The 27,891-nt window shown below is 39.5% G+C and overlaps 1 protein-coding gene across 1 annotated transcript in view; it reads right to left on the minus strand.

Annotated features, from left to right (window-relative positions):
- The window catches only part of AMY3 (alpha-amylase-like 3), a 292,967-nt gene that overhangs the window by 190,504 nt on the left and 74,572 nt on the right, over positions 1 to 27,891 (minus strand). Inside the window, exon 6 of the mRNA XM_089379799.1 lies at positions 21,190 to 21,548. Within this exon, the coding sequence (XP_089235925.1) occupies positions 21,190 to 21,548 (359 nt within the window). The remainder of the gene's footprint in view (positions 1 to 21,189; positions 21,549 to 27,891) is intronic.

The following is a 27,891-nucleotide window of genomic DNA, read 5'->3' on the forward strand; positions in this document are numbered from 1 at the left end:
TCTATGTTTTATGTTTTATAATATGCTTAAATGTTTTATGTTTTATAAAATGCTTAAAAATTTGATGTATGTTTGTAATAGCTAGAATATAGATGATTGTTGTACATACTAGTAACTACAATGGAATCATGGATGCCATATCTATCTTGATTTATGCAAAAATATGCATGTTTTCATGTCTTCTACAATTAATTTGGTATTTGGGATGTTTGTTTTGAGTATAAATGCAAAAAATATATATATATATAGCAGACGCTTCCGCGGACGCTTCGCTTCCTAGATTTTTGGAAAATGACGCTTCCGCGCTCCCGCTTCCGCTTCCGCTTCGCTCCCGCTTCGTGCAACATTGCTTCTATTAGGACCGTGATATCTCTTGCAGCACAGATGGGGTGGGAGATTCATCAAATGGATTTCACGATGGCATTCTTGAACGGGGTAATAGAAGAGGAATTATACATCGAACAACCAAAAGATTTTGAGACACATGAGAAGAAATCTCATGTATGCAGATTAAAGAAAGCCTTGTATGGGCTGAAACAGGTACCTAGGGCATGGTACAGTCGAATTGATGGCTACTTGCAGAAGATGGGGTTCGTCAAGAGTGATGCAGACCCTAATCTCTCTATATGGTTGTAGAGAATGAGCTTCTAAGCCTGGTGTTATATGTGGATGATCTCTTCCTAGCGTGATCATTCAGGCTCATCATAGACTACAAGAAGAACCTAGCCACAGAATTCGACATGAAGGATTTGGGACAGATGCATTATTTTCTAGGGTCGGAAGTTTGGCAATAGAAGGGTGAGATCTTCCTGGGACAAGGGAGATATGCTACAGAAATCTTGAAGAGATTCAAGATGAGGGACTGTAGACCTATGGCTACTCCAATGATCACCAACTGGAAGAAGATTGATGCATCAGAAGACAAAGAGGTTGATCCCACCTTGTACAGGCAGCTTATAGAGTCCCTAATGTATCTGATCAATACCAAGCCACACATTTGTTACGCTATCAACACCCTCAATTAGTTCATGGTAGAACCTAAGAGGGTGCATTGGGCAGCAGCCAAACATGTTCTCAGGTATATACAAGGAACAATCGAGCATGGACTATTGTACACCAGAGGCAATGATATCCGGCTGAGTGGGTTCACTGACGCAGATTGGGCTGGAAGTTCAGTAGATTGAAAAAGTACAGCTGGGTATTGTTTCAACATTGGATCAAGAATGACCTCTTGGTGCAGTAGGAAACAGAAATCCGTGGCTTTGAGCTCAGCTGAAGCAAAATATATGGAAGCTAGTACAGCTTCGTGCAAAGCCATGTGGCTTAGGAAATTGCTTGTGAATCTATTCAGGAGAAGGATGGAAGCGACAGGATTATGTGTGATAATCAGAGTTGGCATCAAGCTCTCTGAGAATCTAGTATTTCATGATCGGTCGAAGCTCATTGATATCAGGTGTCACTTTGTCAGACACTGTGTCCAACGAGGGGCAATACAGTTGAGGTACACTCCTACAGGAGAACAGGTGGCAGACATCCTCACCAAGGCCCTAGGAAGAACAAAGTTTGTTCATTTCAGGGAGAAAATGGGGATGGTCAAGAATCCATTTCAATAATTGATAAGTATCAGAAGTTGCAGTGCAGCAGTTAGCAGTGGCAGTGCTATGGGCAGCATGATGCAGCAGGTTGAGAGGGAGTTGTAGTACAAGAGCAACAATGGCAGTGGCAGTGGCAGTGTCATGGGCAGCGGTGCAAGGGATGTGAGGCAGCAAGCCAAGCATGAGCACAATTACCGATGCAGAAGATCAGTGTGATGTTTCTATAGTGAAACATTGCTAGAGCACATTGCTCGCTAAGAGGGAGTGTTGATTTTTGGTAGCATCGGATGTGCTCTAGCCTTGAAATTTGGAGGAGAGGCTAAGGAACATGAGATCTCCAACACCCAAAAATTGTTTTGAGAAATTCCATCCAGATGAGGAGTTATTAAAATAATTAATATTTTTAATGGGTTCCTAAGTCTAAACTTAGGAAAATAAAAATATTAATGGGTATTAATCAATGTGGAAAAATTCGAAGTCAGGATTAATTCGGCAAGGGTCCAAAAGTTGAAAAACTCGACAAAGTCAGGACTTTTTTGAAAAAGTCGGCAAAATTAAAAAAACACAAAATTATTCATTTTTTTTAACATCTAGAGTATCCACAACATCAAATAAATGCATTTCCACATAAACATGTAAAGAAAGCTAATATATAATATGTATATGAAGTCTAGTGCTACATCACATATCAAAATAGTGAATCAACTCCTGAATTTTGAGTCCTGTCTGAGTCTCAACTCTCAAGAGTCAAAATATCAACAAAAAATATAATAAATGTACATCATGAGTCATCTAAAAGTCATCAAGTAATCAGTCACTGAGATCCTCTTCCCCTTTTACGGGAATAGGGAATGGCTTTGCCTTTTCCTCTAGAGGAAGAAGACCCTACCCCTGGGGATACAAAACCAAATGGACTCAATCGTCCTCTAGAAGCAGATGGAAGAGGTGGCCTTTGTGCTATGCTGCTACTGCTGCCCATCCTAGATGTTGTCACCTCCTCCTCAGCATCCTCATCCAGCTCTGCTACTGCCTCTTGACCCTGATGTTGCTCCGCCTCCTCCTCCTCTATCTCTGGATCTCCCTCCTCTGTAACTGCTACATCCTCTAGATCCACACCTAACCAATCCAGGATCGAGTCCAAGATCGGCCTCTCAGTCTCAACTATCCATGAAGAGGCGGTATCAATATTGTCCAATGAGATGGCTTCCACATCAGTAGGTTTCTGAAGCTGTCTCACCCACAATCGAAGATTGTAGTAGACGTAGACCATGTCATTGAGGCGTTGGGACTCCAATCTGTATTAGGGTCATAGATTGTAAATTAGTACTTAGAAAATTTAAATATTAAAATTAATCAAATGAATTCAAAAAATTTAATTTGAAATCTTTTTAGTTTTTACCTGTTGCGCTTTTTGGAGTGTATTTTGTCAAATACACTCCAGTTGCGCTCACACCCAGAGGAACTGCAAGTTTGGCTGAGCACTGGAGATGGGGTACTCTGGCACCATAGCTTGTCCACCAAGCATCTACAAGTTAAAAGAAAAATGAGAAACATAAAAAAAACATTGAAATTCTAAACTTGAAAGTTTGAAACAAACTGAAGCTTACCTGGCATTTTGGTCATCCTATTCTTAATAGCCATGTTAAAACCAAATGTGCCACCTCCCATCCTATAGACCTCCATTTCTTTAGAAATCTCCTCACGTTCTTGGTCAGATGACACCATCCTCTCGACACAAGTGAAGAATCCATCCATCACCTCGGCATCAAATCTAAAACCACAAGCGTAAGAAAATGCAGGGTCGAGGTAGACACCTACAGCATGAATGGGGTGATGGAGGGTATTGTTCTATCGTTGATCAATCACTCTCCATATGACCTATTGTTTCTCTAACCCCTCGTCTCCCTTATCTGCATAATAAGCACAAATGGCTTCTTTGGCCCTATCCATGGCCTCATACAAGTAGCCCATTGCGGGCTTGTCTCCATCAACCAACCGAAGAACCTTTACCAAAGGTTCTGAAATGGCACACACCTCCTCTACTCTTGCCCAAAAGCTTTGATCATATGAAACTAGTCTGCATATGCCCTCTCCCTCCAATTTGCGGCTAATAGCTAAAGAACGCCAATCCGCTAAGAGAAACATGCTCTTCACCTCCCACATAGAATTCAACAGAGACTGAAGAGATATGAAAGTAGTGACAAATTGTGTAATGGCAGGCCGCACCAACTCTTTGTTGTTCGTGAATCTTCTCATCAAGCTAAGCACAGATGAATGATTATATATAAATTTTGTTATGCTCTTGGATGATTCAACAATACCCCACAATAGAAATCTTACCTATATCCTCCAACATCAAGTCAATGCAATGAGCACCACAAGGTGTCCAAAACAAGTTAGGATACCTCTCCATAAGCATCTTGCCAACTGCAACATAATTTGCAGCGTTGTCCATTATGACTTGGACAACATTGTGTGGGCCTACTTCCTGAATGAAGAGGTCCAACAATTCACATAATGTACGTGCATCTTTAATGTGTGCAGATGCATCAACAGATTTCATAAACATTGTCCCTTTGGGACAACTAACCAAGAAGTTAAGAAGGGTCCTACCCTTCTGGTCATTCCAACCATCTGACATCACTGTGCATCCAGTGTGTTCCCATGATGCCTTAAACTTTGCCAATCTAACAGTGCAATCAGTCTTTTCATCTTGAAGAAGAGGCCCTCTCAACTCTGCAAAGGTGGGCGCTTTGTACCCCAGGCCAACGACAGCAACAGCATCAAACATAGGCTGGTAGAACGGGTTTGTCTTGGAAATGTTGAAAGGAACATCACTCCATAGAAGACACCTACTAACCAACCTGTCAGCTTCTGCCTTTTCCTTTTTTTTCATTGATGATTTGATCCCAAGTTGTGAACCAGCTGTTGTTCTAGGAACAAAAAAAGATGAGATAGAAGGATGAGTACCCATGGGTGAGGAAGGTGATGCTGCTGTAGAAGCACTGCCACTCTCAATTCCCCCCACTCTTGAGCCCCCTACAAGTTGGTTTCTTAGTGCTGCCCTGGTGTCTTTTCCGTCCTCTTTATCCATCAATGATTGAATGGCCCGTCGGATGATTTCTGGAGTTGTTTTTTAGCAAAGTTCAATATTTTGCCCCGGAATTTGCCCCAAATGGAATTTTAATCTGTTGATGCCTCCTGACATATGCTTGCCACACAACTTGCAAGTCAAATACATTCTATTGACCCCCCCAGTTTCGGGTGTAATATCAGGCTCACCAAACTCCCACATAGCATCCAAAATCCTTGGCATTTTGTTTTAAACTTTGAGCTTGAATTTAAAGTTTAAACCTGGGCACAAAAAAAATTGAAACAAATTAAATTGCTTCAGCCTTCAAATCAGCAAAATATAATTATTAATTTGTATTGCACTCAGAATTTAGAAACAAATTAGTAAATTTAAAATTTAAATTACAAATTTACAGTAATTTTAATTTTTTATTTTTTAAATTTTTAGACCCACCGAACAGTGAACACTTAAGCCATATATATTTATTATTATATGTTAACAGCTATACTGTTTTGGGCCTTCCACTGATTGTCCATTGTTGACGTAGTCAATTTATGCAGTGTTCACTGTTCACTGATATGTCTTGAGTGACAACGTTGACTGTGCTTTGAAAGAGACAAATTACTTATGCAGTGGAGAGTTGATTAGGGACATTTAAAGTCAAAACTCAAAAGGATAGTGATATCTCTATAATAGATTTACTAGACAAGGCCCTCAATGGGTTGATGAACTGAGAAAAGTTCTATAAAAGAGCAAAAACACAAAATAGAAGGGGGCCTGCATATTCTAGGCAGTGTCTGGACGTAGACCATGTAATTGTTTGGCAGCTGGCTTATTAAAAAACCCAACAGTTTCTGTTTGGACAGTGTGTTAAGGGACTTACAACTTTACAAGTTACAATCTGCTATGAGCATAATAGAACGATGTGTTTAAATTATACATATAAGTTTATAACTTTATAACGAATTTGGTATCATTGTTAACAATTATACACAATACATATAACAAATTTGGAATTTGGATAATGGCTTTCCGCTGCCCGCAATGCGCATAGCCATATGTAATATTAAATATATATTATATATTAATCATAATGATATTACATAATACATATTACATATATGAATATTGAATAATGATATTACAAATTTATTACAAACAATCCGCTGAAACCTGAAAGATTTTCATTTAACTGTTAAGAAACATTTAAGTTTTTAAGTTTTAACAGCGTACAGGTAACGGGTAGAAATTTGAAGACTGAAGTCTGAGCATACCTTGAGGCTTGCGGGCTCCTCTTGAGTCTTAACGCAATGGCAACGTTGCAAATGCAAACTGAAAACTTGAAACCCTCGATTCTCCACAGCGCGGAACAAGCCAAAACAGACAGTGAAAAATTAAAATGAACCGAAATGAACGATTTCCGGCATTTTATCCACGCGGTCATAATGCAAGCCGATTTTTTCAATCGACTCCCGATTAAATCGGGATTAATTCGATAATATCGCGATTTTTTCGTTTATGAAAAAATCGCCAAAAAATCGGCCGATATAATCGTTTAGCCCAAAAAATCGTGATTTTAGGAATAAATCCTGATTTTTTCGGGACTTTTTCCACACTAATAATAATAAAGACAAGGATGAGAAGCTTCTAGAGACGAGGATCAAGTCTATTTTAATCTTAGCCGTTGATTAGGGACTTAATCTCGGCCATTGATTCATCAACAAGAAAAATATAAGAGAAGACTTGAGGGTCATTTGGAGACACACCAACAGATACTCAATATCTCAAAAAAACTCGATTCTCAAGGAAGAGGAGATAGATTTCAGAGGGAGTTGCAGGGTGGAGGAAGAGGAGGGCTTCAGCAGCAGGCAGTTATCGAGGAGGAGGTGACGCAGGAGCAGTGGAAGAAAGCGCATAAAGAGAGACGCAGTCCAGAGGAGAGACGCAGAGCCTACGTAGGGGACACAGAGCCACTCAGTGCCACGCTGGGTCAATCAGAGTGACGAAGGGATGACGCAGAAGTGTGAGCAGGGTCTCCAAAGTGTCAGATAGTCTCAAAGGGAAAGTCTCAGGTGTTTTCTTTCAGTATTTATGTAAAATCATTCCTTGTAAAAGCAACTGCTACTGAAAATTAATAAAGCCCTCATCTACTACACCGGTTTTCCTGCATTGGGTTTTTCCAGGGACAATTGTCCAAAAATAACAATGTCGATGTGATTGATTCTTGTGCATGTATTTTTCTCTAGGTAATTGTGTGATAACTGCGGTAGAATTTATTTTAATATTTGTTGAAGAAATTTCTTAAATAACTTATTGAAAATAATATGTAGATGAAATAAATCAGTTGCTACAGTGATAGAATTTCAGTTTAGAAATTTTCACAAAAGGCCACCTAGAGCCTATTTGTTGACGTAATTGCGGTTCAGAGATGGATTGCACTCTATACTATTTTGGTTATGTGCACTCTTACATGCTATATAAATGAGAACTTGTAACTTTTGGACATGGTTGATGAAGATTATAACTTCTAGATGATTGATGTTATATGGTTTAATCCATGTTTTTATGATTTTTATATCTAATTCATCATTCTACATGCTTTTGTTGACATATATGCATCAAAATATATAAAAATATACATTATATAAAAATTTGCTCCCAACCCGGGAGCTTTTGAAAATATCGGTCCCCGCTCCCACTCCTCACTCCCGCTCCCCGCTTCCACTCCCACTCCCAAGTAAACTTGGCTAGCAATGCAAATAAACAGGTAGAGTGAAGAATGGAAGTACCGAAAGGAGATGATCGAACTGACTACTATACATTATGTACACACCACATTCTTTTAGATATATATTGGAGTACAAAAGTGTAATAAGGGGATGTAGATGAAAAATTAGGTGGATTGTTAGGTGAGTCGTCCTCTTTAACTAGAAAGATCTATGTGAAATATAGAGTTCAAGCAGATATTATACTATTTAAACTTAGAACAGTTGGAATTAGGACTAGTTCTCATCATTTCCTCTTCTTAAGGGAAATTGTCCATTTATCCCCAATTTTTGTAAATGGATGAGGATAGCCTATGAAAAACAGACTCTATGAGATTTTAATGATGGACAACTTGACGAAAATAAACGAATCTCGATTAACTCAGATGAATAAATTAAACGCTATTGTAACCAAGACACAACCACAGGATAGAATGAGTATAGACCAGTGCCTTTTATATTGAATTAACCATAGACTAAGTAATAACAAGTCATCCAGAGAAAACTTATAGATGTGGCAAAGCGACGATCATTAACAATTAATGTAAATGCCCAAAACTTTATCACACAAGATATTCTAGATTTAAAATGATTTTCGTTAACTGCCCAGATCTAGATTCAATTAACTTTCTCCTAAAGCCAATATAAATTTTAAAACACTAGTCATAGTTTGACCATAGAAAAATCACGAAAATGCATTTAATCACCAGATAACACCAAGGAACTTTAGATTAGCGCTTCAATTATTCCTTAGGCAAAATATAAAGAAGTAAAACAAATCAACGGATTAATAAATCAAATTTTTAATGGGCCGCAAGCCACATTAAAAAATTTAATGTTTAAGCACAAATCCTTCAATTTATTTTAACTCCTTAATCACAAAATTTAAAATTTTTAGAATTTTTTAATGTTTAGGATTTTTAGATTTTTCAAAAGTTTTTAGATTTTTTATTATTTTATAAATTTTTATGACTTTTAATTTTGTAAAAAATAAAGAATCAAATGTTTTAGATTTTTTATTAAATGACAACAAATGAAACTTTAAAAAAATGCACATAAGCTAACCCTGATTCTATACAAACTAAATAATGAAAAAAAAAATCGAATGCATAAACTAAACTAAAAAAGAAAAATGCCTAACTTAACTCGTAACACATGAAAATCGAAAGCCTTTAGCTGTGCGTGAATTGTTTGTTAGTGAATGTAGGTTGGACGGCGAAAGGAGAACTCGGTGGTAGAGGAAGGGAAGAGCAACGTAAACGGAGCTGCGGAGATGCATGGATATCGAGGAGGGCAGAGGGGAAGCTTGGAATGGCAGCGACTAGCAGCTCGACGATGGAAGAGGATCGACGAACTGGCAGAGGGAAAGGTAGCGCAAAGGAAGGAGCAAATCGAGGAGGAAGGAGGGTTAGCACGCAAGTTTAGAGACCGCGTGGAGAAGGTTTGAGGGAAAGGCAGCAGAAAGGAAGGAGCAGATCGAGGAGGAAGGACGGTTAGCACGCAGGTTTAGAGACTGCCTGCAGGAGGTTTGATGTGTGTTTGCTGCAGGGACACGGACAGGTTGCAAACAGAGCCGTGGGAAGGAACACGCAGGTTAGGGAGAGGGTATGGCAGCGTTTGATGTGTGCAGGTTTCGGATAGCTGAAAGGCACCACGCAGATGAGGGATAGGAAAGGCTACAGATAGGTGAAGCGAGGAGGCTACGGATAAGGTGAAGGGCAGCGAGTTACAGTTTGCAGGTTTGGAGCTTGACGGTTGCAGACAAAGCAACGAAATGGACGTGTGAGGAGGCCTGGGGCTGGAAGAAAGGTGAGAGTTGCAGATAGGAAGAACGTGGAGCTGTTTGGAGCGCTTAGAAGGAAGGGAAAAACGACAAAGGGATGTTCTGGCAGCGGAGGGTTTGATTTGGAGTCGAGGACAAAACAAAGAGCTATGGAATGAGGGCCGAGGAATCCGCAAGCTATGGCAGCGACAAAAATGAGGTTTTGAATGCAGATGGAAAACGCAGATAACAGAGGGAAAAAAGAGAGGGTTCCTAAAAAAAATTCGAAATTTTTGTAGTGAAACAAAAACCCAACCAGCAGATCGAAAAACTCAGACAAATGGTAGCCAGAAAACCCCAGAATTTCTAATTAAAATGTTAAAATCTTCTGCTTCAGACTTATTTATGAAACCATGAAACCCTCGCAAAATTTCCAGATTTAAGAATTTTGGAACCCTTATAAAATTTTCCAGATTTAAAAAAAAAAATAAAACCCTTGGACTGCAAAATGCTGGATAATATCCCCAGAAAATGATTTTGATGAACCCCAGAGATCCAGATCTTACCCTCCAGGGCCTAGATCTGGACTCTATGCAGATTTCTTCCTCAGATCTGTAGCTGCAAGACAACAATAAAACACCCAAACGATATATACAAAAACTAGAAAAACCCAAGTCAGAAAACCAAAAATAATTATAGATCTATGTACATGAATGGCAGATCTATCAGATCTAGGGAGTGTAAGTACAACTTCGCTCCCAAATCTGATAAGCTGAGGTTCTCAACAGCCAGATCTATCAATTTAGCAAAAACAAAAAAAAAAACAAAATGAATTTTAAAGGAGGTACTGAGCTCAAAACCCTTCATGCATCGCCCATAAAAAAATATCTTATGATAAGTCTGAGATCAAATTAAGTTGGGCTCTTCAGAAAACACAGATTGGGAGTTTGTTGGTTCAACCGAACACTTCCCCGAAGGCCCAATGATCTAAAAAATCAAGATTTTCCTGCAAAACTCAATTCAGCCATCAACATAGAGCGAGAAAACAATAATAAAATTCAGATAAATAGAGATACCTGCTATTATATTCAAAACTTAAATTATCATTCAAACCCCAGCGACTAAGCAAGATACCTATACTCAAATCACTCTTCAGAAAGCTATCATCAATGGCTAAAAAGAAATCTATGCATGAAAATGACATATCTTACAGTATTTCCACGAAGAGTAACACTAGTAGAAATTAACCCCAAAGTCTTTCTTTATTGCTCATAAAGAGATTACAAGAGAGCTTTTCGCTTAGCACACGATCAAAAGATCATATGAATGGACTGACAAACGACTTCCTATTTAAAAATAAATCATCCAATGGCTAGTTCGAGTGATCCTCGTCAAAGCAATCTCGACCGTTGATGAGGATCAAAATTTCTTTTAATCTCGTCCATCGAAATTTTAAATTATTGAGGAAATTCGAATTTTTCAATTAAATGCATTTTAATTAATTCAAAAATTAATTTTTTGAATTAATTTCCTCAAAATTTTGACTTTGACTTAACCCCAGGGACCAAAGGCTTAAAATTTAGCAAAATAATTAATTTACCTTAGTCCCTGGACCTCTTAAAATTTAATTTTTAAGGACCGACGAATTTTGCGTTCGGAGAATTTAAATTTACTTGGGACCTAGAATTAAGTAAATTTCTAGGTTAGGATTTTAATTAATTTTGGCCAGAAATTTTAATTAATTAACCTATGAGGGGATAAATTATTTTTCCAACCCTCAAGACACTTTACATCATGATTTTCACATTTTTTACATCTCAAGGGGGAAAACCCATTTGCAAAAAACCCTCACAGACTACCCAATTCTGCGACACAAATATAATCTAGCAGACCAAGCAATTTGTAATAAAATAACCTAACCAAATAGTTAGGATTATTCCCAAATCACTTTTACATAGACTCGATCTAGAACACTAGGACTCCCCTAAGATCCCAGTGACAAAATCCATTCCGGCTTTGGGGTAAGGCTGAAGGAAAACTCTGTTGACCATCCGAGAATGGATCGGTGAGACAAAAAACCTCCCGGAATGTAGATCGTCACCAAAAAAGTAGGTTTACCTAGGTAATTACATACACGACACGGATCTGCTGAGATTATTTACATTATACACATGCAGAATGGGTTTACATTATAAGATGATGATCAAGCTGATGATGATAGCTGGACAGCACGAACACATCAATCAGGCACTATCCCTTTTGCGAAAAAGGGAGGTGTACTGCTATGGGTCGTTGACACGTAGTGGTCAACAAGCCCTATCTTCCATGAACTTCACATCTCGTCGAACTACTACCTTCCTGCTCCCTGGAAGATAGATTCTATATGCCTTAGTGTTCTCGCTATATCCCACTAGATACCCTTTCTCTGCAATTTGATCCAACTTCTTCCTCTTCTCCTCGGGTATGCGGCAATGTGCTAAGCTCCCAAATATCCTAAAATGACTAACTTCAGGTGTCTTCCCGGTGAAGACTTTCTCTGGAGTAATCTTGCCCAGTGCCTGATGAGGAGTTCTATTTAGGACATAGACTGTCGTGTTGCACGCTTCTGCCCACAAGAATTTTGGCATAACCTGATCATACATCATGGCCCTGGCTGCTTCCACGATAGTCCTGTTCTTCCTTTCTGCTACTCCATTCTGCTCCGGATTGTAAGGAGTTGTCCACTCTTTTCTGATGCCCTCCCTAGTGCAAAAATTTGTGAAGTCCTTGTCGACATATTCTCCACCATTGTCTGAGCACAAAACTTTTAGTTCTTTCCAATCAGATTCTCCACCAGAGCCTTCAACTCTTTGAATCGACAGAAAACCTCATCCTTGGTTTTCAAAAAATAAATCCAAGTTTTCCTGGAGTGGTCATTGATGAAGGTGACGAAATATTTGGCACCACTAAGAGCTTTAGCGGACATTGGTTCGCATATATCTGAGTGTATCAATCTCATTACACTCTTGGCCCTGCTTTTACTTCTAGGAAATGTTGCTTTGGCATACTTGCCTAGAGCACATCCTCTACATACATCATCTCTTTCTGTACTAAGATTTGGAACTCCTGTTATAGTTTTCCTGAGAATTCTCAAAGCCCCATGGTGCAAATGTCCCATTGTTTTGTGCCATAGTTCATTCAAATCCTTGTCTCCATGACTGCCTATCAGTGCCATTAGTGATTCTAGCTGTAACGTGTACAACCTGTTACCCCTGATTCCGATCTGCACTTTCTTTTTCCAACTTGGGTGTTTGACGTATACTTTCTCCTTAATGAAGAAAACGTTGTAGCCCTTGCTTTGAAGTTGTGATACAGAAAGTAAGTTCATCCCTAGTCCTGGCACATGCAGCACATTGGTAGCTCGGAACCGCTCTCCCGTTTCTGTTTGAAAAATGATGGTACCCTTCCCTACTAGAGTACACTTTGCCTTATTCCCCATGGTGATCTGAAAATTCATCCTTTCCTCCTAATAATCTAAGAAACATTCCTGGATTCTTGTCATATGACAGGAGGCTCCACTGTCTATATACCATACTTCAGATGATGTTGAGCTTGTTACACAAGCAACTTCTTCCAATCTGGAAGCCAACATAGAGAAATTGAAATTTCTATCTCTTGTGCAATTTTCTGAAAATCTGCACGAGTCTCCTGATGTTGATGCCTTTGCATCATGATCTCAACCCATAATTGATTTTCCCTTCCTATCTTTGATTCTTTCCTCTGATACCATGTGAAAATTTTGTTACTACAGCAACTGATTTATTTTACCTACTTATTTCCAATAACTTGTTTACAAAATCCCTTCAGTAAATATTAAAATAAATTCTACTGCAGATATCACACCATTATACAGAAACAAATACATGCACAAAAATCAAACACATCAACACAGTTATTTTTGGACAATTGTCCCCAGAAAAACCCAATGCGGGAAACTGGTGCAGCAGAGGAGGATTTTATTAATCTTTTCTTGAGTACAACTAGGGTGCCAAACTGGCTCACCCAACAGAGATAACCACACGACAGTAATACCATAAATCCTCTGGCGCTTCCCCAAAGCTCGACATTAGTCCAGCTGGCCTCTATATCAGCTTTCTGCCTCTCTGCATCAGCACTTGGCCTCTCTGCGTCACCCACGCAGGCCCTCCAATCACTGCGCAATCCAGCTGCCTTTGCGTCTTCCTGATTTTCTCTGCGTCTGCCTCTCTAATCTCTGCACTGATTCTCCAGTACTATCTTTGCCTCTCTATTATGTACTTGTTGCCTCTCACTGCAATCCAGACCTCTTATTCAATTTATCAGCAAATCCCGCTCTAGAAAATTGAACTGACTAGTCTCCCTCTGGTGTATCTCCAACTGACCCTCAAGCCCCCTCTTTTCCTGTTGATGAATCAACGGCCGAGATTAAGTCCCTAATCAACGACTAAGATTAAAATAGACTTGATCCTTATATCTTAGAAGCTTCTCATCCTTATCTTTATTAATACCCAATAATATTTTTATTTTCCTAAGTTTAGACTTAGGAACTCATTAAAAATATTAATTATTTTAATAGCTCCTCATCCGGATGGAATTTTCCAAAACAATTTCTAGGTCTTGGAGATCTCATGTGCTTTAGCCTCTCCACCAATTTTCATGGCTAGAGCACATCCGATGCTACCCCAAATCAACAAGATGTACTTAGATCAAAAGATGAGATCCACGCAGATGCACAAGGGGGAACGCATTAATCTATTCCTTGCAAAGATTCAAGAGACCCAAGATGAACTGGCACATGTGGGCTCTACACCTCAGTCTTCCGAGATGGTAAGACTAGCCCTCAACTCAGTTTCAGAGGAGTGGCAAGTATTTGTCCAGAGCATGTGAGCAACTCTTAAGCAAGAGGAGCTGAGGAGAGACTTGGTCAAGTGTAAACTTGACAAAAGCAGCAATAGTGGGTCGAAGCCCAAGGAGGACGAAGAGAATGCAGCCCTCGCATCCAAGGGGCAACAGGAGCAGGGGAGGCGGAAGAAGGGCGTCTTAAATATTAATTGCTTCAGGTGTGGTGAATTCGGTCACTACGCAACACAGTGTCCTCTCAAGAACAAGGAAAAAGATGAGAAGCATGATCTGAAGGCTGCACCCGCGAAGATCGAGGACGAAGAGTTTGCCATGTTAGCCAATATACCTGCAAGAGGGAGGTGGGGTGATCTAGATCTATAGTTCAAAAGGACTGCAGGTGGGCAAGATCCTTGAGGAACACACCTCTTGGATCAATTCCTTGCTACGGGAGCCCAGATCAGAAGTAGCAGAATGGACCAATGTTAGTTGGTGCAGAGGAGTGTTGGAGTGACGGTTGTAGTGGCTAGGAGCACCAGAGACTGAGCAGCGCAGAGCTAGAGTTGGCAGCAATGCAGTTGGCACAAAGCAGAGGTCAGCAGCAGCGCAAAGGCTTCAAAGGGTCAGCACAGAGACTAGCAACAGTCAGAACTCCAGCAATAAGATGCATCATGTTGAACTTCAGTTCAATAATTTTGGATGCTTTTCCGTTGCTGACGCATTAGCAGCAATAGTTGGAGAAGGTTGCAATGCAGACGCAGTGTTGGTAGTGGCAATGCCAGCAGTAGCACGGATGCAGAATTTGAGAGGGAGTTGCAGTACGGATGCAGTGTTGGTAGTGGCAGTGTCAGCAGCAATAGAGATGCAGCGTTTGCGCAGTAGTTGGTGGGTAGTGATGTCAGACATCAACAACGCAGAAGGAGATGTTTAAGAGTCAGAGTGATGCTTCAGTAGGTTACATTACTAGAGCACATTCCTAGCTAAGAGGAAGTGTTGATTTTTGGTAGCATCGGATGTGCTCTAAGCCTCAAAATTTGCAGGAAGGCTAGGACACATGCATTCTCCAATACCCAGAAATCGTTTTGGGAAATTCCACCCGGAGACAGTTTTATTAAAATAATTAATTATTTTTAATGGGTGCCTAAGTCTAAACTTAGGAAATTAAAATAATTAAAGGGTATTAATCTATCTGTGGGTGAAACTTCTAGAAGAAGATGGAGATTGAGTCCAAATGATCTGAGCAATTGATTAGAATCCAATTTGGGCCGTTGGTTCTCAATTGAAGGATTATAAGGACATCGATGGGCACTTGTAGAATACATCGAGTATAGATCAGAAGATCGAATTTCTAAAGCAAAACAGCTGCCGGAGAGAAATTCGAATTGATCTTTTGCAGTGAGGGGTAGCGATAGTTCCAATTGGATATTTCTCATGATCCGGGAATACTCAACAGAGAAGGCAGAGAGAGATTCGGAAGAGGCAGCGCAGTGGCTAAGTTGGCCAGCGTAGGCTGACGCAGAGGTAGCGTAGTGGCTAAGTTGGCCAGCGTAGGCTGACACAGAGGTAGCGCAGAAGCCATGAGGAGGTCTGAAAATTTGCTAGAGGAATCTATATCAGAAACCAGAAGCCGGGGTGTGAGAGCGGGAGGTGAAAATTGAAGTTCCTAGGCAACAAATTGATCAGCAGAAGGGGTGACGTTGTCCCTAAAGGCTCAATAGAAGGGGTGACGTTGTCCCTAGAGGTTGTGACGCTGAGCTGACGCAGTGACTGCACAGAGGCAGTCAGGGGTTGTTCATTCAATGGCTGGATCAAACAGGATCTCCAGTGATAGTGTGAGGTAATCTCACTTACCTCTTTGTCAATGCTATTCTTTGTACTGGATAGCCAGTAAGGCATCCAGAGATTGTATTCAGAAATTAATACTACATAATAATAAAACCCTCAGCTGCTGCACCGGTTTTCCTACACTGCATTTTCCGAGGACATTTGTCCAAAAATAACTGTATAGATGCGTTGTGTATTTCATTCTTGTCCAGTTTCTTGTTTCCGCATTTTATTTAAGTGGTGAAGGCTGCAGTGTATTAGCTTCGATGTTTACTATAGGGAACAGTAAATAATTTTGTTCAGTAATTAACAAATAGAAGAAACATAATCAATTGTTGCAGTAGAACTTTGGGCTTCCAAATTTTCACATTCTCCAGCCAGGGCCAAAACCACTCACCTCTTGAGAGGAAAACCCAATCAAAATTCTTCTTCTAGATTTTCAATTGATAAGTACCAAGACCTTGACACAGACCCTTGACTCTAGTATCCTCTCAAGAACCTTGTCACAAACCTTGATGCTCTGCCTCTTCCTTCCTTTGCCTTTCTTCTTGATCTAGAACTACTCCCTTTCGGCTCCTTTTAAAGAAACTCAGTCTCTATCCTTTTCCTTTGCACCTTCACAACTTCCCTAGAGAATCTCGGTATCTAGGTCTTCTATAGAGAAACTCGGTCTCTACTTTTATTTCCAGAAGAGTCTATCCTTTGCTGCCCCAGAAGATTCCTTCCTTCGCTATCCCAGAAGAAACTTTGCTGCCCTAACTTTATACGGCCAAGAAGATACTTCGTTGGCCCAGAAGATACCTTTTTTGCTGCCCCAGAAGATACTTCTTCGCTGCCCTAGAATAGTGACTTTTGTAACCTTGGAGAAACCCTTTCACTACCTCTTCTTCGCACTTTCGTTTGCACCCTTCTTCGCACTTCTCTTAGACCGAAATCAGATTGAATTGCTTGCCTTGAATGGAGGCCGAGTTCTCCTATATATACACCTCCTCACTGGGTCTTTAGGCTGATTTGACAGCTTGAATTTAGGCCAACTTGTTCTAGCATATTCCTTCATCATTGTAGGTCGACTTGAAGAGGTTAGGTGACAAGTTCTTGGAGGATACTTTTACATAGACAAGATGACCTTTTACAAAGTGTAACATGACTTCATTACATGACAATGACTCTTACATTTTATGACTAGAAGACAAATAAATCCTAAAGACTCTCAATGGGAGTTTTGACTCAAAAACAAAATCCTTGGTCATAAAACCCATGAAGCAAGTCAATATAATAATTTCATTTTTCTTATTTACATCTCATTAAATAAAATCATATTTACATGTCGTTATGAAGATCGAACCTAGCTACACTTTTCAACAAAAAGTATAATAATTAATTTAATTAATTCTTGTGGACTATTAGGCCAAAGTTCTAAGGATGAATAACTAAATTATTTATGTAACTTCAATATAATCTCAATCATTGATCTCAAGTGAGACTTAGGATTTAATCCTAGCCATTGATCACTTGGGAGATTAGAGTTAGGGATTTTGGCTTAATGAAATTATAATATAAGCCTAAGGGAGAGGTGAAGACACATTATGTTGAGGAAGCAAATTTCTCAACAATGAGAGGTTCAATTTGACTGAGGAGAATAAGAGGGGATTGTTGAGAGGATTTTAGGAAGAAATTCAAGCAAGCCGAGTTAGAAAAAGGAGAGGCCAAGTACAGTAGCTAAGAGGCCGATTTTGGAGGAGGTCGAATTATCCACAAAGGCCAAGTTGCACATGTGCACAGGCCACACAGCACGTTTGAGGAGGTCGTGAGAAAAGTGAGGAGGTCGAGCAGCTCCGGATGAAGCCAATAATTTGTTACAAGCTCTCAAGAGGCCAATTTCCTTGAGGGCCAAGTTACAAGCTCTCATACCACTAAAAATTTTTGTGTATTTTCTCTGTGGGTCTAATCCAAAATTTTCCAGAGTTTAATAAAAAAAGGAAGATTGTTAGTGGGTGAATTTTCTGTTGTTATATCTCTGGTTTCTTATGATATTTTCCAATGCAATTTAATTTTCTAAGTTAATATACCAATGTGTTAGTTTTATCGACAATTTTAGAATTTATTTGAGATAGATATTTTCTGGGTTTTTAATAAAATTATTTAAATAAAATAAATCATATTTGTTATAAAAGAATTAACAGAAACAAACATCAAAGAATAATGAAGATGGGGAGTTGGACAAATCACTTCTAGCCAAGCACAGAGGTCAAATTGGTGAGCAGCAATAAAAAGGCAGAAGCAGCCAGAAGAACTTAGAAGCAACAATATCACAAGCAAAATAATAACAAATTAGGATACTGAAGGTGTTGGCAATAATACTGAGACGGGGGTGAATCAGTATTATCAGATCAATAATTTTATTTCCCAAACAGATTTATATACACTACTTCAGTGAAGTGAACTAGCGTGTACATGCAATTGTGATTAGAGAAACCAGTGTATATCCAGAGAACTTGTGATTTAGACAATTTATCATGTGTTGATATTAAACCAGTACATCAGTAACTTATTAGACAGTGCAGTAAAAGCAGAATAAAGCATCACACATAAGCAACACACATGAACACCAAGATTTAAGGTGGAAACCCAATGTGGGTGAAAACCACCTGCTGCTGTCGTCTCTGTCTTCTTTTAATAATAAGAAAATCTATTTACAATCTTGTACTGGTGCAGACTCATACCAGTACGCAGGCACCCACCTATAGAAGGCTACAACCTTCTCTCGTTTTCCAGCTTCTACTGGAAGGGAGCTGCAACCCCCTAGCTCTTGTACAAGCCAATTTGTTTACTAGTACGTAGGCGCCGACCTACAGAAGGCTACGACCTTCTTTCTTCCTCCAGGGACCACGTTTCATGAATTTTCAGACTGGATACTCCTGGATCACAACACCACAATCTGAAGGCCATGTTTCATCCAATTTTCATACTGGACCCATCAAAAAATTTTAAACTTAAACTGCATCAACCAACATTCAGTTAATCTGAACAATCAGATCACTGACACCAGAACACTGTGCTGAACCCAGAAACCTGCATCATCATTCAGAACCAGCTGTAACCTCAAAAACCATGCATCAAAGTGTATACGCTACTTGGCTGAACCCAAACTGCGTGTATACGCTACTTCCGTTAATCAAACCTGCGTATACCTTCAAAACTACTGCAAACATAAACTTTTGAATCAAGTTTGTACCAACCAGCAATATACTGAATATCTACTATCAACTTACAGAGCTTTACACAAGCAGCGACAGAGATCACTTCTTCTCACTTATACAATCAATCAATCAAATACCAACCTCCTTATGCATTCAATTTTACATTCAGATCTAAGAAGACTTCATTGACAGACAGCAGTAAAACAACAGAATTTGATCAGATAGATTAGTCAGATCTGAAAAAGAAGCTTTTCTTTTGTACACGCTATTTTGAAGAGTATAACCTGCGTGTACACGCACTTTTGAAGAGACGAACCAGCGTACATATCTGCAAATATCAACTCATAACTTTGTTGCACTTCTGAACTTCAGACAAACCCAGATCACGACATTTAAAGAATAAAATAGGTGTACACAGTTAGATCTAGCCCAACCAATATCAGATCATCCAATAATAAGTCACTTTAGGTCTCATGATCCTAATCCAACATTGAATTCAAGGTGCACAAAGTATTTTAGATCAAATCACAAACATAGCCCTTGCAACATAAAATATACTTCAGATAGAAGTATTCCTTAGAAACCCATACACTTGCACACTTGGCCTTATGATCTTCTCCTCCTTATATAGATTTAGGCCCTTTGTCAATACCTTGGACCAAAACCACTTAGGACCAATACCTTGGACCAAATACCTAGGGTCAATACCACGGACCAAATACCTCGAACCAAATACCTAGGGTCAATACCACGGACCAAATACCTCGGACCAAAACCTAGGTTTTCCAATCATGTACGCGCTTTTCTTTCTGTGGGAGTGCGTGTATACGTATACGCTCTTTTTGTTATGTGGAACAGCGTGTATACGTTGTTTTGACTAAGTGGACCAGCGTGTATCAGCTTTTTCCTTTACCTTCTTTATTTTGATCAGTAGACCTTAGTTCCATCTTCCTGTTCTTTTGTACCATTGCCCTATAACCTCTGAATATACCTGTTGTACTGTGAGTTGCCTTTTACCAAAACTGAATTGACCTCTGAGTGAGTTGCCATCAAAAACAACACTTGTATCATGATGCTAACAGAAGGTACATCTCGTTCCAATACAAGTAGAAATGATAAAACAAACTCCTATAATTATTGTGGAAAATCAGGACATTCAAAAGAAGATGTTTTAAAAAGGGGATTTATCAAACAAAAATAGGGGTGGAAGACATGTAAAAGTAATTTTGTTGAAACAATGAAAAATAAAATGAAATTGAATTTCTATTTAGGGCTGAGCAAATAGTGAAGTTCCCTAAAGTGTTTAGTACATTGAATTTATGGGAGAAAACATATCACAGGAAGAGAAGAATAGTTTTCAAAACATCATGTTTGTAAAAATGACATGATTGTTCCAGGTGAAAATCGTACTAATGAATTAAAGCGAAAAGGAGAGTGGAAAGAGCTACGAAAATGTTCCTAGAAATGTAGGAAAGAACATATGGGACACCATGTTTCTAACAGGCATTTTCTCCTATGGAAAAAGCATTGTCAGGCAACCTTTAATAGAGATGCTACAGTGTTACACTTGAGTGAGTTGCAGGCTTGCAGATCAGATTTAGCCATTCAGTATCACACTAGAATAGGAATTTGTTTAAACTAATTGGACTCCCCTGAAACAGGCACCCAAGACATGTTGGCTCTTCTTGCCTATGTTGGAATGGGAAACTCCAAGGAATGTATGATTTGTATGAAATGTCTTTGTATCAACATAAATGAAATACAAAATTAGGTTTCTCATAGGATTGTAAATATTGATGATAAAATATCAAGGAGGAAGTTCTAGCTACAACTTTTCTTTAAAAGGTTGTAATTTATTCCAAAAATCTCAATCCTTTTCATGGGCAAGTGTAACAATGCTACATAAACTTGGTATGATGAAAATATCTTTCTTTATCACTAGAGAGTTTTCACAAACTCAAAAAAGAATGTGTTTTATTGCCTTAACATGATTTATGAAAAGCGTTAATTTTCATGGTTTATTAAAGCTTTCTCTTGGGAGCAGCAGTACATGGGCTAAGACAAACAACCAATCTGACATTAAAAGTTCAAAAACATGAAATAAGCCAAATACCTGAAACGTAGTTTGAAGGGCTCTCCTTCTAAATACAATGGTATCAGAGGGATATTCACCCTGATGAAGAATTTCCCATCTTTTAGAATCATCTTTACACACTCCCCAATGAAGCACAACATCACCAGGAAGGTCAGTGTCAAAAGACACCAAATTTAGTTTCTCTTCAGTATTTTTCTGAACAGAAACTCTTAGAACATTCTTAAGTACATTTTCCTTTGAAAGCTTGTACTCTTTACAAACACCGTCACCAATTTGATTGCTGGTATTGGCATCTTCAATCTCACTTCCATTTTGTAGAGTTTGTGGTGGGGACTCCTTGGGCTTGAGGAACATGCCTGACATCCAATCAAGGATTCCTGGATTTCAAAAAAAGAGCACTTTAGACGACATATTTTGGATTAAATGTCTCGGAAGAAATGTTATGTGCATTTTCACTAATACTTAATACTAAATAGTGCTTCCGTTTACACTTGGTTAGTGAAGCTGAAGGAAATCGCTATTATAAATAAATCATTTGAATGCAATGAAACAGCACAGAAAGAAGGAAATGTATTTTCTTGAAACTGATGATCTGAAAGCAAGATCAGAACCTTATACACCGAATGATGAACCCAAGGCATCTGTGAGCTAAATACAAAAGTGCAAACGTTAACTAGCATATGGAAAAATGTGGCATTGCTGTAAGATAGAACAGCAAATGAAGATGTACAAGGATATCAATTTCCTACATCTCTTAGGAAATTGATATCCTTGTACATCTTCATTTGCTGTTATAAAGGCCCCAACAAGCTGGTCAAGAAAGAGAGTTGGAGAGTGATCAATGCCCATAATGATAATTTATGCAAAACTATTGGCATTCTGGCACCTCTTAATGAAGAAGATGTCTTTCTTGATTCATCCAAGATTAAGATCCTCTCTATTGAAGTAAAGAAGCTAATTATATGACCTTAGATGGAAAATTCACCTTCAAATTTCAGGCCCAACATCAAACATCCTATGTGGCTAGAATCACATATGGTCAATTCCATTTCACACTCTTTGCCATTATCCATGCAGCAATAGTGACACATGGTTCTGGTTGACTAATCACTGATGCTTTATAGAAGTGAAAAAGAATTATAATGGACAACATTCCCATTGGGAGTCATTATATTCAAATATAATGTATCAGTTATCACACCTATTTTTGTTGTGAATCCTGCTGGGAGATTTTACATCCCAAATGTTAGATTTTGTAGGTTGGACAGGTATTCTAGTCTCAGGGGGTGTCATTGAGACTAAGAGCACAAGAAAAGAAATTATCTCCAAGCCCAGCAAATTTTTCTAAGGGAAAATGTCTTAATTAGATTATTAACCAGCTTTTAATTATTTTCTTAACTTAGGAAAACAGGTTAACTAATCAGTATTAATTGAGACAAGTTGATTTCTCTCTAATGACTTCTATAAAAGTGACTTGATAGAGTCAAGATGATCTTAGCCATCAATTAGGATTAGATCTTGGCCGTTGAATTCTCAATGAGAGATAATAAGAGGAAATCGATGGGCATCTTGGAGACACACAACGATTGAGCAAGGGCATAGTGATAGCGTGGGATTTTGACACCAACGAATGTTTCAGTAGTGATTAAGCGAGAAGAAAATTTCCGGAGCACATTCTTCATCTGAGTGACTGCCAGCTTCTGAGTTTTAGAGGGAGTTTCTGCAAGGCCAAATTATTTTGCAAAAGGTCAATTTTCTCTAGACTATGTGAATTACCAAAGGAAGGCCGATTTGCCAAAGGACATATTTGCCAGAGAGATCAATTTGTAGGAGGAAGGCCGAATTTGTCAGAGGAGATCGAATTGCCAGTGGAGGCCGAGATATTTCTCCAAGAGTGTGAGTTGCCAGTGGAGGCCGAGTTTCTCCAAGCCGCACGTGTGGGCCGAGTTAGTGTCATACAGGAGGGCCAAATTGATTCCAAGGGACCAAATTGCTTCCAAAGGGTCGAATTAACTTGCAGAAGTGAAGATCAATTTTTGTCGGAGCTTTGCCATTTTTACAAAAATCAGTTTAACATTATGTAATCTATCAATTACAGATTTGCTGAAGAATAAAAAACCCTCATCTGCTGAACTGGTTTTCCCCACATTGGGGTTTTTCCAGGGACATTTGTCCAAAAATATCGTTATCCATTTTTATGTTGGCGGTTTTCTCAGTTCCTGTGAATTTTAATTCGTGAATATTGCAGTAGTATTTTTATTCAGTGTTTGCAGTAAATAATTTTCCTGAGACAAATTACCATATAACTACAATAACCCTAGATTTTTGAAAAGTAGCGAGTAAAGGTCTTCTTAACTCGTGCCTTAGTCAAGATAGACCTCACTCAAGTCTTCTTTAGCATGCACAAGTCCCTAGAAATTAGGAGTCATGGTGCAGTTAGCTCATGCACAGGAGTTGGAGACTCAGTCTTGTTTGTCTCCAAGTGCAAGTTGTATTTGGAAAAGGTCGAGTTAAAGAGTTTCAAAGTCTATTTGAGGCAGGACGAGTTGAAGAGTCAGTTCGACTCAGTTAGCAAGTCAAACTTAACTCATATTCCAAATATACACTTGCCAGTTTTAGCTTGATCGAATTGCATAAGAGGAGATTGAAAGGCACAATTGTATCATATTGTTTTGAGCACAAGTTTTGTGTGAGAACTGGCTGCTAGGAAAAGCGTGTAAGGACAGGCCTGTACGCAGCTTATGACAGAGAAAATTCCTTGCAGAAGTGCATTGATATTTAAGAGCTAATTCCTACATAATATGAGCTGCCCAGCGCTAGGAAATAGGAGCCAGGCAGTGCAAGGATTTAGGAGCTGAGATGGGCTTTCCTGCAAGCAGGGTTCAGCTAAGTATTAGCAGTGAGAACAATCTTGTTCTCTAGTGAAACAGATTGCCTTGTAAACAAATTCTATTTGCTCAATTCTGTCAATAAAATTCTACAGCTAGCAGAGGGTTTTCCCAGTTGGGTTACCTAGAAAATTTACTGTGTTATTGTGTGTGAATGTGTTTTTATTTCTGTTCCTATTCCGTTGCAAATTACGTAGAGAAATTCTGTCTTGGTGCAACGAACTTGTTTTCAGGATTGACATCATGGCAAATGCAAAATTTCAAGGAAATTCTACATAAATCAAAGTTAGATCTAGAAATTTTCACATGGTATCCAAGCAGCTCTGAAGTGCAAAGGATTTACTTGAGAAGCTTAGCACAGGGTACAGGAGAGGAAACTGCGTGTTTGTAAAACCCAGATCGATTTCTTCTAGATTTACTTGGATTTTGCTTATTTTTAGAGGATTTCAAAGAAATGGTTTCAGTTGGTTTATGGGATCAGGACAGATTAGAGGGAACCCCTAACTTTGGTATATGGAAATCCCGTTAATCTTGGAGGAGAAGGGTCTAAACGAGTACGCGACGAGTGTTGTAACCATACCAACGGATGCAGCACAACACCTCACCTACAATAAGCATGATACCAAACCAAGCGCATTATTCTGGATGGGGTCAAGGGCTACATCATGCCTCATATAGCAGACAAAGGTACGGGGAAGAAGATGTGGGATGCAACTTGTAAGCTCTATCAAGATTCTAGTGTAAACATGAAGTTGATCTTGAGGGAGAAACTTCGAACCACTAAACAAACAAAGGTGGAAAAATTGTTGTGTCTTACCTTAGCAGGGTGAAATGTGTCAAGGAAGAATTGGCAGGTGTTAGTGAGAAGGGATGTGTCTTAGAGAAGTTAGCAGCCTTAGTTGTAGCTTTCAGATAGGACACAGGCCTGTTTTCACTTGGGAAGGAGGGTCATAAGGCTGATAGAAGCTACAGGTGGGGCCGCAGATCAGAACAGGGAATTATGAGCTATTTGGAGGCAAGTTTACTAGCCCATAATTGTAGCAGAAGAGTCTTGGAGGGAGGCCGCAGTCAAAAGGAGGTCTAATGGGGATGAAGAAAGGGTTGTAGTAGCATTGAATCAAGCCCTAACCAGCAACCAGAATTTCAGAGAAAGACATCAACCCTTAAGGATTGCAGAGCTATGTAATTGTTGATGTATTCGTGTTGATTTGGATACTAGTGGATGGTGGTCCAGTTGGACAGATTGTATTGGGTGCCCTAGGACTGTTGGAGGGCAGCGTGTAGGTGACCCAAGAGTACCCCTTGATCAACCTGTCATAAAGGAACCTGGAAGCAAAAGGTGGGTGAAGTATTGAGCCTATGAGTAGCTCTTTGATGGACGAAGGAAGCTACTAGAGGGAGGCAGTTTGAAGCTCATGTTTGGCCAGCCAGAGGAGCAGCTTATGACAGCCCATGTTCATTGTTGGAGAAGAGACTTGCAGCAGCGATAGGTGGTTGCCCTATGTTAGCCTTCATATAGCACCAATGAGAGGCTATAGTGGGAAGAAGACCCTAAGTAGCTGAGGAGCAGCAGTGAGGAAAGGAAGTTGTGAACAACTCAAACGGAGTCTCGATGTGTTGATGTGTTGATGTGTAGATGGTCTTACGATCAGCGTGAGAGTAGGTGGAGCCGTGTTCAATGGGCAGATGGACATGGTTCATTGATAGAGGCAGAGTTGTGATTGTTGCAAATCAGGAGCGAAGGATTGACAGGACGACATACGACACAGAGGTTGTGACTGTGCACTAGATTAGCGAGATTGTCATTGTATCTTGCATTCTTGTACCATTGGATATTTGAGGGCCATTATCCCTGGTACGGGAGCCCTAGACAGTTGTATTATATGTTGATAATATAACGATATTGGGTTACAAAGCTTCTTGTTATTGTTCTTATTGTGCACGTGATTGATTTACTGCATTATATTGTTCCTCTGTGCAAAGTTGCTTTGTTGTGAATCTTGGTTTAGTAGCATCAAAGCTTTAAGATTCTATCCTAGAAACCAGGGTCGTGGAAAAACAACAGCACACTGATAGCTTGCCTTACTAGCTCAACCTCACAGGGTGTGTGGTACATAGATAGTGGGGCATCATTCCATATGACAGGAGTTAGAGAGTACTTCTCTAGCGATAAGGAGGAAATAAGATACCAAATTGAAATGGGTAATAAGTCCAAGTGTTCTCTAATTGTGAGGGGGATAGTACTATTTCAGAGGGAGTCTGGCAAACCTATTCCAATCCACGATGTGTTGCATGTGCCAGAAATGGGGATGAAGTTTATTTTTGTTTCTATTTTTCAGGATAAGGGGTACAATGTACTCTTTAGAGGGAAGAAGGTGTTGATTAAGTGCCAGGAGTGGAATTCACCCATAGTAATTGGAGTCAGCAGCAGCAGACTTTACAGGTTGCAGATGGATACTCCAAAAGCACTAGATCAACGATCTGAGAGATCAGGGAGAGCTTTGGCATAAGAGGATGGGCCATATCTATCACGAGGAAATTACGTTTGTCAGGGAAACAGTGACAAGTGTTCCAGAGGTGAGCATGGAGCACAACGATGTGTGTAAGGGATGTGTGTTAGAGAAGTTTGCTAAGGCAGCTTTTCCAACGAGTTACAAGAGATTTGAAGGTGGGCTTGATTCAATTCATTTTGATATATGTGGTTCGATGTCGACTCAATCTCTCGGATGTTAGGAATATTTCATTACTTTTATTGGCAATCACTCCAAGAAGACTTGGATTTACCTCTTGAAGACCAAGGATGAGGTCTTCAATCGCTTCCAAGAGTTCAAAGCACTTGTGGAGGATTCGATGGGCAGGAAGATAAGGGTTCTTCGGTCAGATAATGGAGGCAAGCATACAGGAAAAGGCTTCCAAGAGTTTTGTACCAGGGAGGGCATCAAGAGGGAATGGACAGTTCCTTACAACCTGCAGCAAAATTGGGTTGCTGACGAAAGGAACCGCATTATATCAAAGGCAGCTAGGGCCATGTTGTATGACCACGATATGCCAAGATAAATATGGGCAAAGGCATCCAGTATTGTCGTATATATTCAGAACAAGGTCCCACATAAGGCATTGGGAAAGATGACACCAGAGGAAGCGTTCACAGGGAAGAAGCTAGATGTCAACCACCTCAGAATATTTGGTTGTATGGCTTATTGTCACATTCTAAGGGAAACACGTTCCAAATTGGATCGGACTATAGAGAAGGGGTACTTTGACGGATACAGTGAAATTTCAAAGGCATACCGACTATTTATTCTAGGGACCAGAAGGATAATTGTCAGGAGAGATGTCTAATTCATGGAGAACAAGGCATATCAGAGGTCCAGAGATTTGCCAGCAATAGTTGATCATAATGAGCAGCCAACAAAATCTCATAATGCGCATCCTTGAGTGTTTGTTGAACCTCTCGGTTCCTCATGCCAATTGTAGAAGGTGGAAATTGACTTCCACATACAGTGAGACTTCAAAGGCATACCGGATATTTATTCTAGGGTCTAGGAAGATAATTGTTAGGAGAGATGTTTGACTCGTGAAGAACAAAACATATCAAAGGTCCAAAGATTTTCCAACAGCAGTTGATCATAATGAGCAGCGACCAGAAGCTCCAAGGGTAGAACAGTAGAATCAGGGACAAGATAGTACGAGTATTGTTACTAGTACAAGTGTTCTAGAGAGTTCCCAGAGCATAGAGCAGTAGATGCGTGAGATGCATCAAGCGGATGTGGAAGTCCAAATTCCACCTTCTACAATTGGCAGGAGGAACCAAGAGGTTTTGCAAACACTC

The sequence above is a fragment of the Pinus tabuliformis genome, chromosome J, assembly GCF_031772625.1.
Source record: "Pinus tabuliformis cultivar Carrire ecotype Pingquan chromosome J, CPIR1, whole genome shotgun sequence".
Classification (NCBI taxonomy): Eukaryota; Viridiplantae; Streptophyta; class Pinopsida; order Pinales; family Pinaceae; genus Pinus; species Pinus tabuliformis.